The 17,151-nt window shown below is 24.1% G+C and overlaps 1 protein-coding gene across 1 annotated transcript in view; it reads left to right on the forward strand.

Moving 5' to 3' along the window:
* The window catches only part of LOC129611984 (uncharacterized), a 72,458-nt gene extending 59,470 nt beyond the window's left edge, over positions 1-12,988 (forward strand). The window contains exons 2-3 of the mRNA XM_055525423.1: positions 12,575-12,816; positions 12,956-12,988. Of these exons, the coding sequence (XP_055381398.1) occupies positions 12,575-12,816; positions 12,956-12,988 (275 nt within the window). The remainder of the gene's footprint in view (positions 1-12,574; positions 12,817-12,955) is intronic.
* Positions 12,989-17,151: the final 4,163 nt, after the last annotated feature.

Genomic DNA, 17,151 nt, shown 5'->3' on the forward strand with positions numbered 1-17,151 from the left:
ATTAAATGGAATATGACGATTTTAGAGTCCTTATGTAACCGCAGAATATTAAATATATTTATTTGTATATTTTCCACAATGATTGCATAATAAATTCATAGGTTCTTTTCCCAATTTTCTTTTTTCCACTATTAAAATAAATTCTTCTCTTATACTTGTTGTTTTTTTTTTTTGAAATGGGTGCCAAAACACATTTTTTCTTTCTTCTGGTATGACTTCAAAATACTAAAATTTTGTAATTTTGTGTAAAAAAAAAAAATCTAAGAATAAGTTTAAGTATGCTAATAAAACTAAGGTCGCATACTAAAAATTTAAATAACCACGTATCATTTTATGGTTTCAACCGTATAAAATGGACAGAAATACTTAGAGAAAAAAATGTAAAAGAAAAAATAACAAAAACAAAAAAATTTTAATAGCTTGTATGAAGTGGTAATGTTTGTCACTTGATTTTGGCTTTTTTTTGTATCCATGCCTTTAACATGCTCTTTTTTTAGTTTTCATTTTTTATAGGTGTGTTTAAATGTACTTGACTATATGATAGTCTAATATAAAAGAGGGGCACGTGGGAAAAAAATGAAAAGAATGAGTTAAAATTTACGCGAATTTAGATTTTTGTTTTTTACTTTGTTTGGTATGAAGACGTCGAGGATTAAATTTTCTCGAATTGAATAATGTGTTAGTCGCGAAGTATCTTGTATATAACTTTTAATTAATATACACGACTTGAATGGTGACGACATGAAAGGTTAATATCTCGCTTGAAATTTTTTGTTATTTCAATATGAATTTTTTTGTCTCAAAATGTCGATTTCATTTATTTCATCGATGATAAAAAAAATTTATTAAAATCACTAAAGAATTATATTCCAAATTTGAAATATACGCACTCTAATTTTCAAATGTACGAGCATAGAAATACAATATTGAATTGTAATTTTTGAATATAATAAATGTTGAATTTTTGTACCATTTTAATGAAGTGTATAGCTAAGACAACAACCGCAGGTAATTATTAATTTGTTGAAGACCAAATAAAGGGTGCTGATTCACTTAAACTTACTGCTTTACTTCTTAATCCTGTCAAAATCTAAATATCGGATAAGATCCTCTATGAAAAAAATAATATAATTTTTTCCTGTAGCAAGACTTCTCGTATTAAGGTGAAAAATTCGATATGGTAAAAAAATTCGACTATTTTTCTTAATAGCGCCCTCAAGTTATTTAATAATATTATGTAATATTTTTATAATATTACAATGCGACTTTATATAATAGTTCATATAACAATTTATATAAATTAATATAATATGACAATAAATTTAAAATTGTGGTTTATAAATTTTATATTGAAATGGTTTGAAACTTTGATTGATATTACTCGTAAATATGAGACTATTTTCAAAACAAAATTCCGGATTGAAGTAGAAGCGGTTTCAGTCTCAAAATAGAATATAAATATAATCAAAAATTCTCATAATCAAAATTTAATATTTTTATTGTCTAATCTATTTATTTTTGAAAAAAAAGTGTTAAATTACAAAAAATTTTTAAAATAATTACTTAAATGTTGAATTTAATTTTTAGAGAATTAAATTTCTTTTAACAAAATTTCTTTCCCTTTTCAAAACTACATAATTCCGGTCTGAAAGGGTGCATATTTCAAACAAATTTTTCTCCATAATTTTCTATTTTAAAAATTAATAAAAAGTTTTCTCTATTTAAAATATAAAGTATAGGTAATTATAGTTGGAAAAATATTTGAATTTTAAGAAATGATATTTGAAGGAGCACTTCTTTTATATATTCAAAAAAGGGAAATAAGTGTGGGAGTTTCTTTTAATTATTAAATTTTATTTAAATAACATAGAAAATGGGAAACTTTTCAACTATTAAAGTATTTACTTTTGTATATATATTTTGAAAATAACATTATAGACTAAAAAATCAAATAGTTATTTCCTTTATACATAACTAAGGTCTAAGGATGCATTTACGTTGAATTCAATTTCAAAGTACGAAATTAATTATTATATAAAAAACCCATTTCGTATTTGGGTTAATTATCGAAAGTAGAAGAGATAAAAATGAATTTTTAATGCCCCCTTTTGAAAAAAAAAACATTTAATTTTGATTTATTTTAAGAACTTCCCAAACTATACAAAAATAATATAATCAACTTTTAAATTAAATTAAAAATCATATTATATAGATTATTATAGAAAAAGTTTTAAAAACTTGTGATATAAAAACTGAAAATTTTGTAGAAGAGTAAGAAATTTTACCAATCTATTATGGTGCCATTAAAATTAATTTACAACTATTTGAACAACTTTTATTTTAAATCATTTTTAAGGTAACTAAATGAATAGAATAAATTAAGGTTAATGAAGCTATTGAAATTAGAAAGTTCATTACTGTCAATTCTTTATTATCTAAGTCCAAATGTATAACAAAATTCTAAAATATTTAAATACAAAAATCACAATATACAATATTGAATCTGCATTATCATTTTTGAAAACTCAATTGTAATTATCTGGTGAGTATAAATCTTTTAGAGATTAATTTCATGGTTCACTTTTGTAAAATTATTTAGCTACATATACAGGGTGTTTTGTGTAAGGTTTGCAAATAATTTCAGGTATGATTCTTTAAATAATTTTCAGCAAAATATCGTGCAGATATACTCATTTTCAAGTTACAGCCTGTAAGAAAAAACTACCAGATTTTTCCGGCATATAAATGAAAGCTTATAAGTTCGGAACTATGCTACACAGAGTAACCATTGAGGTATTGTTCTAAAGGTACTTAATTGCTTTTTGTTTTCGGTCGCACAATCTATTAGATTTGAGTCATAATTCTTAAGAAGCTTCGAAATTTTTTTTAAAAATTTGAAATTTCTAAAAAATTTATCTTATTTTTTTTTTAATTTTTGCGCTACTATCAGACCTAAAAGTGAACCCATATAATATATTGGGTCTCTCATAATTTGCCAATAAAACGTGTTAAATGTGCTTCAAAAAATGCATCGTTCACACACCCTGTATAATAATACTTCCTGAAATACATACCTTTTAAATCCTTTCAATACCATATTGTATGTATATACAAAAACCGTTTTAAATCCTCTCACATTATAATTATATTGAAATTATAGAAGAGTAAAGCCTACAAAAAAAAAATTTCAAATTTTAAAACAATTTATTTTAATTTTAAACAAAATTATTTTACATTTTGTTAAAGAAAAAAAATCATAATATTATTTTCATTTCTATATCATCATTTAGATTTTACGTAACCATGTGTATGTACACAGAATCACTATTAAATAAAGTCCAAATCATGTACATAGATACATGTGTGCATTTGAATTTTAAAATAAAAAACACAAGAGAAAATAGCATTCACCTGGCATCTATCATGCTTCATTTAGTACACATAAAATTCACATTAAATTCATTCATGTCATATGGCTCGGAAGGAAGTGATTGTGAATATATTCTGGAGGGGGTAATAATATTATATTATTCTGTATGCAAAATTACATACATATTATATGTTAGTATATAACATCTACACATATTATATAAATAATATGAAAAGAGAAGGTAAAATAAAAATACCAAGACTTTGTACGTAAAAGTATTGTTCTACCATTCTAGTTGATTTTAATTTTTTAGTAAATTTTTTGTGATATTTTTGGATTTCAGTCGGTCTTTTTTATGTAAAACAGTTTAAAGCTATAGAAACAATTATAGTAATAGATACTGTTGGTAAAAAAGTGTTTTAAATATGCCTCGAAATTTGCTGTAAGTAGATGTTTTTTTGGCCGACCGCATTATACAATAAAAGAGATTATGTGATGGCACCAAATTTCACATATGAAGTTTTCGGTAGAAATGCCTTTCTCTATACTAGGGAAGTGTTAATAAACTATTTTTAGAGAAATGTCGGTATGTCGATCTGCCGGTCAGTCAGTCTTTCCGTCTATCGGTCTGTGTGTGAACACGTGTTTCTCAAGCTCATTAAATCAATTTTGATGTATAGTTTCCTTTAAATTTAATATTTCAATTCGGGGTGTTAAAACAATGGACCTATAAAGTTTTTGGAAAAATTGGGCCTCGCAAACCGAACAAGGAGCCGATTTTGCATTTCTTACCGTATCTGGAATTTCTTAAACTTAATATTTGAGTTCCGAATATTACTGAAACTAACTGGTGAATTTTCAGGGAATTTTCAGGAAACTTTTAGAGAATTCGGACGACATACAGCGAAAGTTTACTGTGTCCCAAATTTACATTTGCCTAGGTATGCTAACTAAAAGCATCTTTATTACAATTATTGTAATGAATTGGTTTTTTTTTAAACTTAGGACAGTCTAACAGTGAGATTAATTGTGCTTTTCTTTCCATCAATATTTTTAAATTCCCTTTATTTTTATTTTCAATTTCATTTTATGTTAAAAAAAATCCTTTCACCGATTTAGATTTTTTTTTTTTTTTGTGTTATAGAAAATGGAGATTTAAAAATTTTATCTTTGCTTTCCATTTTTTTGTTTCGTTATTTTTTTGATGCTAAAATAATGGCCAGAAGGAGGTTTTCCACAGAATATTTCATAACAGTAAAATAAAATGTGAATGTAACGTTAATTTTTAAAATTAGCATATACGATTGTAACGTGTCTAAAGTATGGCTATAAGTAACTCTACGGGTATAGGAACAAATATGTATAACAGAATATAAATATCAAGCAGGTGGGTATGCGGTTGGTTTATGTGGTTCCAGTTCTGCTTTTCAAAAATATTTTTAATAGAAAAAGTTTTTTATTTTCTCGCGCAAAAATTATGTTGTCGTTATCAGAAAATATGAAATTTTTTATTATTTTTTGTACATTTTTCAATTTAAATGAAATAAAAATATGCATATGTATAAATTATAAGGTTTATTACAGTAAGAAATTGTTATAATGAAGGTTTATGAAGCTTATACCTTTTCAATTTATGTTAATCTAAATTAAATTTAATTTTGTTCTGTTTCAATTCAATTTTGATAATGATTTTTATATTATAAATTTTAGGAACCTTGAATACCGGGTTTTGTTTTTGTTAAAATTGATTATTCATGGGTCTATTATGGATATACATATGTATATAACAAAATATCAGAATGTAAATGGACAAGCAAATTGTTTTTACAATTAAATGGTTTTGTTGCTGATAAGGAAATTAAATTTACCAATTTTGTTGTAAGGTAAAAAAATGTAGATCTCAATATGTAAACATGAATACACAGTCTTGCTCGGTACCTAATTTTAAGTATATTCCAAGTGGAAGCAGTTTTTTATGAAGGAAGAATTTTATTTAATTTGAAGTTGAAGATGACGGAATTTTATCTGTTGCAATACAATTTTTTATACCGTGTAGAAATGTTGTAGAAATTAATTTTACTTCAATGTTGATTGCGAAAATGCAATTATAAACAAACAAAAATACCCCTCTATCTGTCAATCTCCTTCCCTCAGGTAACTAAAATACTAATTCGGCTAAATCTATTAAATATTTATAAATTGGTTTTAGCTCTAATAAAGGGAACCTTATTTCGGCTTGGCTGTAATCGGGAGATTTGTTCGATTACACAACTTTTCGAATGTATAATATGCATGAGTGATAATAGTAATAAGGTCACTGTTTTACATTATTGCAGAAGAAATATTTTAGCAGTAGCATTTATTTTACAGTTTTTACCAAGTAGACTTCATTCTTCATTCAAGAACCTATCATTCTTCGGAAAGTAATTTTAGTTGCAACTAATAGAACCATTTAATAATCCTTCAATTGTAGGGTCAATGCAGTCCTCTCCATATTTTTTCTATCTTTATTTTTTAAATTATTAAATAATCTATTAAATAATTTATAATTTTAATTGCCTAATTTAAATTTAATGCAAATTTTCTATATGCACAAACACAATGTTGCATTTAAATACGTTTTTCAAATAATTATGCTATAACAATAAAGAACTTATACACGGTCATACAAATACGTATGTATATGTTGAGTACATAGTAATTTTTGTAATTATAATAATTTCAAAAATGTAAATTAATATATTGTGTTTATTATTTATATATAATGTACACTATATTGTATATGATATAAAATATTATTAATAATAATAAATGGAAAAATATTTACATAGAAAATTTAAATATTCGCAACATTCAACAAAATTATTTTAAAATAATTGCATAAATTTCTTTAGCAAAATATGCTATCCAAAATTAGACCATTTATTAATAAAATTTCTTACTTATAGGAGATATGAATTATACGTGTATACGCGTTTGAAAATTATTCGGGCTAATATTAGTTTACAATTTATAAGTAAATTATAATTCTTATAGAATTTGTTTGTGGTGCATCTCAGATTAATTTTACACTTCATTAAAGATAGTCTCATAAACAAACAATTATTAAAAGTGAATTAATTTATAAATTTAATGTAGTAAAATTTAAGTTTATTCGCATAAATTTGAATTAAATTTGGTTATGATTTAAATTTATATTGTTGTTTTAAATTATCTACAAAATTTAAGGATGGCCGTATTCAAAATTTATTTTAATGGGTTCAGATTTTTTTAAGATAAAAAATGTACGTGCACAATATGAACGTAAATATATATGTATGTGTAGATTTTTATTTATGAGGGTCTAGCTGTGTGTAAACACTGTTGTCAAACAAAGTTTTCAACAATATTGTGTACAACTATGTTAACGCATATAAAGACAATTAAGAGTACAGCATTGATTTTATCTTTTGTATTTTATGCATACAAACATTTTTTAATTAACAAAATTTTTATTAATTTGTAAATTGGTAATAAAAATAAAAACAAAATTATAATAGCTGTATACAAATCAATATATATGTACATATATACAGTATGTGTACGTACACACATGTACATAAAATGAATTTATAAATGAAATTCTCATTTATTTATTATTTATTGAAATTATGTAATGATAAAAATTTTATATTTATGTATGTATGTAGGTACCGTGTCTGACTATATAACTTTGTACATACATGCATAATATACATAAATACGTTCATTTTTATGTTCAAACAATTATAATTAATTTGAATGAAATTAAAAATCAATGTTTCAACTTTTAAAAACCAATGTTAACTTCGATTTTGATACAAAGAAAAATATTGTACAAAGTGAGTGTCATTAAAATTTAATTTATAAAATTATATTTTTATTAATTTATAATTATTACAATAAAAGTATATGGAAAGCCATTTTACAAAAATTATATTTGGTTGTTTAATATTTTTAATTTTTCTTCCAAAATAATATGGATAGCAATATAGGAATAAGGCTACTTATGAATACGATTTCGTATAAACTGACCAAGTATTACTTAATATTTTAGTTGGCACTTAAATCACACATTCAAGCTCTATATAAACACCCCTGATAAGTTAAAAGGTTTGAATTAATTGTCTGGAAATAAATAATTGCAATCCTTAAAATAATTTTTTGAAATTTCGAAGATCTTTAATAAAATTTTTTTGATATAATAACGTTTTAGTGAAATTCCCTCTAAAATTTTTGGATTATTTAGGGTATTTAATTTCATGCAAGCTATATTTTGATTTAAATCGAAGCTGTTAAATTTAAAAATTCTTGTTATGTAAAATTTTTATACAAATTTTTTTAAATTCGATAAAATTCTTCAATAACAGAATTAAACATCACAAAATGTAGTATAATTAGAAAAAGTACTATACTTCATATTAATCTACTCCGTTCACTGTACCCATACCCAGCTTTGGGGTAAATAATTATCACAAATATTATTGTATACGTCATATTATTACTATTAGTTTTGGTTTACGTGTAAAATTATAAGATTTTATAATACATTTAGCGGCAAATATAAGCCAGCAAAGAAAGTTAATCAATCGGAATGAGCAAAGAAACAAACTGCAGAAGAAATTGTATTTAAAGTCTTGTTTTGTTTAAAAGAATTTTATCCTTCACATTTTACATGATCGGACAAACGTGAATGTTCATTTTTAGGCTCCAAAACCCTAAAGGTTTTTTTGTCTTTTTTATGTTAGACAAGTAAGATTTGCCTGAGAACTAATTCGAAATTTGATTTCGAGGTAGTATTATTTATTCATTTAAATCGGACTAAGGTAATATCGTACCCTTGTTTAATTTTTATAATTATATTTTAGATTCTACTTATTTTTTTTTCTCGTTATTGTTGTATATTTATTGAAATTTTTTCTTATTTATTAAATTTTATATAAAAAAAAAATATTAATTGCAATAATTGATCTGATAATATTTGTTTGAAAATTGTAATTGCATGACAATTATTATAAACAAAAAAAAGAAAGAAATATTATTAAAAATTATAAAAAATATTATGGGGAAAAAAAAAATAATAAAGTTTTTATGTAATTTTAATATTTATATTATAAAAAAATGTTTGCATACGCGTACATACACACACGTACATAGATGGGCAAATAGCATATATATAGGCGTTTACGTGTGTCTACAAAATTTCAATTTTTTTTTAATAATAATAATAAAATTCAATTTAAATAACAATTTTTAATTAATTGACAAGATATTTGAAAATGTTTACGCTTCATTTAAAATTTTATGGTAATTTTTTAGACTTTATCAATATTTGTTTTTTGTTTTAAATTTTAAAATCAGCAAAATATTATTTAGAGTAAATTAAATATTTATATCAGTATTGTTATGCAATTAGATTGAGGCATGAAAATGTTTTTACTGATGGACTTTGACAGTGTTTTAGTATTTTATCGCGAAAATTGAACTTGTTCTATAATTTGGTATTTTACGAAAAAGGTACAACATTTAATGCAAGAATAGCTTTCGGGTTAGTTTTGGTTGTATTGTAATATAAACGATACATTGTCCATATTTTGCACCATTGTTAAGTGCATTCATAATAAAAATTTTGTCAAAAATACGATGTCCAAGGGTCGAGAACCGAATTTGGCGAAAAACTAAGTAAACAAATCTATTAACTTAAAATCTTGATTAGGTAATTAATAATTCAAATTTTTTCCAAATATTTATAAAAATAGCTGCGGGTTCCTGAATTAAATTTTGCTTTTTTAATATCATCAAAATGACAATTTTGTTATTTAACTTCAACCTATTCTCGTGATTTAATCTATTGCAATAACAAAACGTTTTTAGTTTCAAAAATGAATGTTTAAACTTTTATTTAGTTTGTATTTTTATTCAAATTTAATTGTAAATATTTGCGAAAAAAATATTATTTTCATTTTATATGCAAATTTCATGAAATTGATATTTTTCACTGTACATATATTTTTTTCCGTGTTAATTTAATTTCATAAAAATGCCGGTCCAGTGATGTTTGGTTAGTTGAAATTGATTGTACTACTTTTATAGTGCTAAGGGTAATGTTTATAATTTTAGGTGCACTACTGTAAATTTATATGTGCACGCGTTTCATCTTAAGGACACCATAATATAAAGCTGATACTGACAAATTTCAGTAACAAAAATTTCGATTTTAAGATTATTTTATTAAATTTTACAAAAGTTACAGTTTTTATAAGTTGCACGCGACGCATATTCATATTCTTATTTGAACTCTGCACACATTATTTTCCTTATATAATTTCCTTATAATTAAAATTGAATTTCTGTTGCGAAAGCAATGCTATTGGGAGTTTCATTTCCAAATGACATGACGCATTTTACGCAATTCATGAAATTAAATACATTATTAAAATTTTTTTTTCATCATAAATTAATATTTATTCTATTAATTAGTTTAAATATAATTAATGGCTATTATTCTGTCAATTATAATAAATTTCATTAATTATTCTCCATTATGATAATAATTATAATAAAAATCACAAAAAAACAATACATTTTTCCTATTATAGTCTAAGAATAAAAAAAATAAAAAAATGAAATGAGAAGAAAACGATTAAATTTTCATTTGAAAAAAAAAATATTTATTTAATTTGTTTTAATTAATTTTAATTGTAAAACCAATAAAAATCATGTAATTTTATTTATTTTATTAAATTAATTTCTTTTTTATAATTTAAATTCGTTCTTTTTTATATTAAATTAATATTCGAACCGAAAATACTTGTTCTAGTATTGTAAAATTTGTGATGGAATTTAGAAGAAAATCCAACATGAAGTCTATGAAACCAGTGCCTGCCAACTTCGAGAGCAAAATTTTGTAATTAATAGTAGTGAGTGCTTTGGTGATATCTACAAAGTAAAGCGGCCGTGTGCTTAGTCGCATTTAAACTTGAATATGATTTTTGAGCTTAATTTTAAAATAGCATTTTCGGTGTTTCTGTCAGCTAGAAATTAAAAATTAATTATTACTGAAGAAATAAATTCCATTCAGATAATTAACCAGGTTTTCTTTAATTAATTTTTTAGAGAAGAGCTTGCCAGTACAAAGTAAATAGAAATCGGTCTGTTAGAATCGGTCTGTCGGGAAATTAATTTGAATATTTAAAAAAACTTATTTTTAAGAAGTTAATAACAGCACCTTCTGGATATTTTTTTTAATTAAAAATTTAATTTAGAGTAGTTTATTAAAAGTATTTTATTTATTGTATACCAAGCAACGTGTTCGCAATATACCTACAGTTTTTCGGAATTTTTTTTATGACAACCGGAAATATATTTTCAGAAACTATAAATTTTATTTTCAAAAACCATAAATTTTTTTATAAGATCCAAGCAGAAATTGTTTATTTTCATTATTTTACGATTTTTTACGAAACCTGCGTTCCTGACAAAGTTTTTCTTTATTTTAACGATATTACATTAGCCACACAAGTGTCACTTTCAGAAGCTTGAACATATTTTTATGCTTGACAAAACTTTTTTATAAAATATTTTAAAAATTACCATTACCAGATTTGTTTAGTAAATGTCTTATGCTTTTATATAAGTTTGGGTATACGAATCTGTTATTAAACTTTGGTTATTTCCTAAAATATTATTGTTTAAATAAATTTTGTAATGCTATGGTGTTCAAATGTATTTATGTAAACTGAAGTTCAGATTGTAAAATTACAAACAAGCATTTTACTTTATTGAATTAAATTAGAATTTATTAAGCATTTGAAAAACAGGGAACTGCAGAATTTTTGCAAAATTTTTGTATTAACATTTTTAAATACACACAAATATACAATGTGCTTATACACACATACATGTATAATATTCATATGCTCATAAAATTTTCTTAAGTAGATCTGTGTTTCTCGTATATAGAGAAAAAATAAAATATTGTCTTATAATGAAAATATACATACATACATAAATATGCGTTCGTATTAGTGTTGTGTAGTATTGTTATTTCAATTGTACAAAATAAGTACTGTTATTGAGTGCATTAAAATACACGACCATAAAAATAAGTTTTAAAAATTTAACATTTCTTTCTTCTGTTCTTTTATAATGCAATTCTTTTATATTAGCACAATAATTGCACTTTATCCTTGATATATGCAGGATGCAATTCATGTTTTTTTTAAATATTTTATGCTCTATATAAAATTATTTTGTTTATGGTTTTGCTTTTTTTTTATCCGAAGACAATACAAGATTAGTCTTGTTTTTTTTTAAATATTATGTAACATGCTATTTGAAATGCTAGAAAATTGTTAGTGTTTGTACTACATACATATAATAATTTTTCTTGCTGCTATATAAATTTTATCTTTTGTTTTTGTTATACTACGAAAATTTCTTAAATTTGCAAATAATTTTTATTTAACTTAAAAATTTTTAAAATAAAATTTTATCAATATTCATATTTAACTTTATCTACACACATACATGTATGAACATACATCCATACATATATATACATATATAAATGCAAAAAATTAAATATCTATAAAATAAAATCTGTACTTATAATTCACATATGTATCGAATATTGAACTAATTCTGTTTGACAATATGTTTATGCTGAAGACAATTAAAATATGAAAGTTAGAATATTTTTAGAATGAAATTTTTGCATACTAGATGCAATATATTTAATATAAAATGTTGTATAATAAAGAAAATTCAAATAAAATAAAAGGAAGTATTATAAAATAAAAAAATTCGATTAAAAATTAAAAATTTTTTCAAATATTTTTTTATGCTACTAGAAGCAATTGAAGGAAGACATAGAGTTCAACATAAATTTAAGAATTTGTTTTGTGATTAACTTGTTTTTTCATATGCGTACAGCTTTAATTTCATTTAAGTTGAAATGCACAATACTCATGAATGCACATGGTTGTCTAATTCGAAGCACATAATTATTTAATGCTAAAATAGTTTACAAATCGTTGGAATATTTGAAAACAAATTGGTTCTTGTGTATAAGACATGGCGATAGTTTAAGTCCGACTTTATTCAACTTGATAATGGATAAGATCATGTAGGCAGAATCAAAAAGTGTGAATGACGAATGGGATAAAAATTCTCTGTTATGTATAGAAAACAATGTGATGTGCCATATACAAGATGTAGTTCGTTGGTCGAGACAGAAAGAACGTGGTAGGGGTAACTATATAAAAAGAAATGATAAAAATAGGCTTGTCAAAATTGTCTTTAACAACATACCACAAGGTTATTGTCCATCTGGACATCATCCAAGAAGCTGGCGAGTGCGAAGGACAATTCAATCCCAGAAAGGTGCTAGAACAGGACGTAGTCCGAAAAAAGAAGAAGAGAAATTGGTTCCTTAAATATTGTGGTACATTACGAATTATGTTTAATTTAAGAACAGATCTAATACAGCCCAAATTTTTTTTTCACTGAAATTTTCAAAAAAAATGTTTTATAATTATAAAAATACTTAATTGATATTACATTTAGTATGATGATTACGTGACCGATTTTAATAATTAAAATCTCCTTATTTAAAAATCGTACACATAATATTATTAAATTAAAATTAATTTTCATTTTCAGATAAAAAAAAATTAAAAAAAAAATTCACCATAAAATTAAAAAATAAAAAAACAAAAAAAAATATAATAAAAAAATTAGTGGGTGTATACATCAAATAATTCAACTAGAAGCGTTAAAAAAAATAAAAAAAAAAAATATAAAAACACAATTTTTATTTAATTCGGTCCATTAAAAGTGATTTATTGAAATTCAAACAGCAAACATTAATTTTAATAGCTGTAATATTTGATTTTTTGTTTTGCGATTGTTAAGGTGCTTGTAATACAATATGTTTGGTATATGTACGCACACATTGGCAATTTAAACATAACTGAGTATGTCAATGTATTAATTACAAAATTTTTTAAATACACATATTATGTATGTAAATATGCTCAAAGGTGATGACAAAATAATGTGAAGTTCTGCATGTTCTGTCATTTATATATGTGGACGATATTATTAGACGTCATTAGACAAACCAAACGCTTGCCGTTTTAGAACTTAATTACTTTTTTCGTATTTTAGACTCCGGTGATGTATGAAGGTCGTCAATACGCAGATGATGCACATGCATCGCTGTTTTAAAGAACCTGTATGTTAATAAGCGAATTAGGTATAAATAAGACGCTGCATTTTTTCTTATTGGTGACCAATTTAAAAATCCAACTCTGCCATTATGTTTTCGATCCGTTGCTGTTGTGTTCGAAACGAGACTTTGTTAAAATATGCTCTTATATTTTAACATTACACTTGTAATTTTTTCGTCATCAATATTATAGCTGCACCAAAGATATTGGGAACATCTCTGTATCGATTCATTCATGTTAAAAATAAAATAAACAATTTTTGTTTTTTATTTTATAAAATTAAATTGTTTTTTTTTTGCTGACAAAATCATTTATTATCAGAAACGGAATAACGATGTTATTTAATACTTCCGCATATATGAACATATCGGATCTACTGAGAAAAACTGAATTTACTATTAACCTAAATGTTAGGGAAATAAGTGAAAAAATAAAAAAAAAAACATATATAGGTAGGTTACCTACGTAAATACAATTTTTTTTATTTTCATATTATTTTTATTATAATAACGTTCATTTTAAAGTAATTTCAGTAGAATAACAGTAATTTTCCATCAGAAGTAGATTCTCGAAAAGCACTAATATGTTACAATAATAGTAAAGAAAAAAAAATAAAACAAATTTAAAATAAAAACAAAGAGAGAGGAAAAAAAAAATACCCTTGAATTTTGTTTTGAAACCAATAAATTAAGGTGGTTAAAATTTTGATTTTTCGTATATAATTCAGTTCATTTATTTTAAATACGAAGACCTGGTGAGAGATTGGAGTAATCACTATTTTAAGTAAACACAAATAATGGTTCCGTTAAATTAATAATTGAATTTTTCATTTCTTTCTCGTAATATAAGCAATTTGTTTCGAAATATTTTTATGAAAATTTAGAAAATCTAATACAATGCAGACTTAGTTTTCCGAATCTAACCATATATTACAGTTTTAAATCCGAAGTTATTTTGTTTCAAAAATAAAATCTTTAAAAACTTCCTGGACAACCATTAACTGGATCTAAAAACGTTATGTTCAAACATGTTGGAAAACAGTTGCATTGGAACATGTTTTATTTAAACTGATTGCAACGTGTTCGAAGTAAGTTTTAAATTTCATGAATCATGTCTTATTATGACGAAGTGCAACTGCTTGCTTTTCATTTAGAATTTTATTTTCTTGCTTTTGTTTTTATTTTAACTTACCTTAAAAATATTTATTCATCTGCACAGACGATTTAACAATATTGAAAGAAGATCATTGCCGATGAAATTACCTTTAAAGGCCATAAAATAACAAAATCAATTTATTCTGTCTTCCATATCCTTACAGAATTGTTTTTCTTTTCTATATAATTTTTGTACATTTTATTTTTCGGTTTTCTTTTTTTGTTTTTATTTTCATTTTTTATACTAAATAAAAAAACGACGGAAGTAAGGAAGAACAATTTTATAGTGTATAGAGGAATAGGTGTAACCGATTTTTTTCCTATAAATCTATATATTATGCATGCATGTACATCCATTCAGTTATATATTGTATATATGTATATATTAAATCTATTGTGTATATATATAGAGTTGCTCTGGTATAAGGAAGCTTAAAGTGTTTTAACTTTAAAATCCATGGATATAATGTCGATACCATGTCCTACCTTATTCCATATAGAATTTTGTTATTGACATATTTTTTTTTCTGTTAGTTTTTAGTTATATTGCTATCTACATATTTATAATAAAATACAAACATACATGGATATACGTTACAAACATTTATATTTATTTTCCCATTGCTTATTGCTCTAAGACTTAAAATAACTACTCTCCTATATCTTATAAAAGTACAAACTATATTTACAATTTTAAAATTTTCAATTTTCAGGCATAAGTTTACTAAAATAACTTACTAGAAGTATGGTATGGATATTTTAACATCAGGAAAACTATAGTACAAGGAGAATGAGAAGAAAAATAGAAGAGAATTTTAGCCATGCTGCGGCTGGTTCTTCATTTTCTATATATTCTCCATCTTATTTTTCCCTTTTATACGAAAATTTTATTTTTATTGTATTGGTGGTAATCGTTTTTCACATCAGGGATTCAGTAGGATTTAATTCCTCTTCAAAAACAGTAAAACAAAAAAATAAATAAATATAAATAAATAAATTGGCTTTTATTTTAGATACACAGGATAACAAATGAATAACAAAAAAAAAAGGAAAAAACGAAAATAAAAATAAAAAATAATTTGAAGGAAGCGTTGAAAAAAAATTCGTTCAATGAAATGATACAAAAAATAAATAAATAGAAAAGAAATTCACCAAGGTAATAAAAAATAAACATATAGAAAAACAAGCACATATGTATATACATAGGTAAGAGTAGTTGCATATTGTGTGTACAAATATATATTCACTCGCCATAGGTGTATAGCGGACTGTGGTAGAATGGATTTTAGTTCAGTAATTGCAACCGTCCTGGTCATATTTGTACAATAATTTTAAATTGCTTATTTTTAGTTCTTGGATTTAAAATAGAATTAAATTTTTTTTTGTGGAAATGAAGATGTTTTTTATCAGTAATTGCCAAGGTTTTATGTAATTTATTAAGAGTAAACTGATGTTCAATAAATGAAAGAAACCAAGATATTACAATAACCACTTGCTTTTAAACTGTACCCGAATAATTGAAAATAATAAATGATATGCAACAAATCAAGAATATTTTTACAAATTCATCACCTTCAGTAGTTCAATGATATTTTGTTATCTCCAAATATGAAAATTATAATTTTGGAAAAATTGCATACTTTTAGGCGACTTGATCAGGAGTCTGACATAGAGAGCAGCATTTCATTTCAATAGTGGTTTTCATAATATATTGTGAAAATTTAGAAAAAAAAAGACTATACTCATGGTTGGGTCCTCGATATATACCAAAAAACTTCAAATTAAATTCTTCAGAAGATCTGGATTTTGAGCAAATGCTTAATTAAATGTTATTCGTACTCTGTGGTAGTGCCTAAGCACAATATTCTTCTTTGTTCAGGATTATATTTAAACATCGTTACATACTTTCTAATAAAATGAACTCGTTTTTGGAATAATTTCCATATTAATGAATTAAATTCTACATAAAACAAAATTTTTATTTCAACGGTTTACCACACAAAATGTGTATAATTCCAATTATATTCAAAAAAAGTAATAAATTTATTTAAAATAATTTAATGACACATAATAATTTTTAATGTCTAACATTCATAGGATATCAATCCGAAAATATAAATTATATTATATTTGAAAATGATGAGAAAGTTAAAAAAAATTTTATCTGTGTTGAAAAATATGAAGAACAATCAACCATACATGATGTGCTTATTATGTATATTTATAATCTGTGTTCAATTTAAAATATGATGCAACTGGCTTAGAAGTTTAATTAAGAATTGCTTTAAATATTAATTTACACCTTAGAAAAACGCAGCATGTCACATGTATAAAATAAAAAATAATAAGCATTAAAAACGAAAATTGCAATTATTTA

This window comes from Condylostylus longicornis, unplaced genomic scaffold (assembly GCF_029603195.1).
Source record: "Condylostylus longicornis isolate FDR11 unplaced genomic scaffold, ASM2960319v2 ptg000055l, whole genome shotgun sequence".
In the NCBI taxonomy this organism is placed as follows: domain Eukaryota; kingdom Metazoa; phylum Arthropoda; class Insecta; order Diptera; family Dolichopodidae; genus Condylostylus; species Condylostylus longicornis.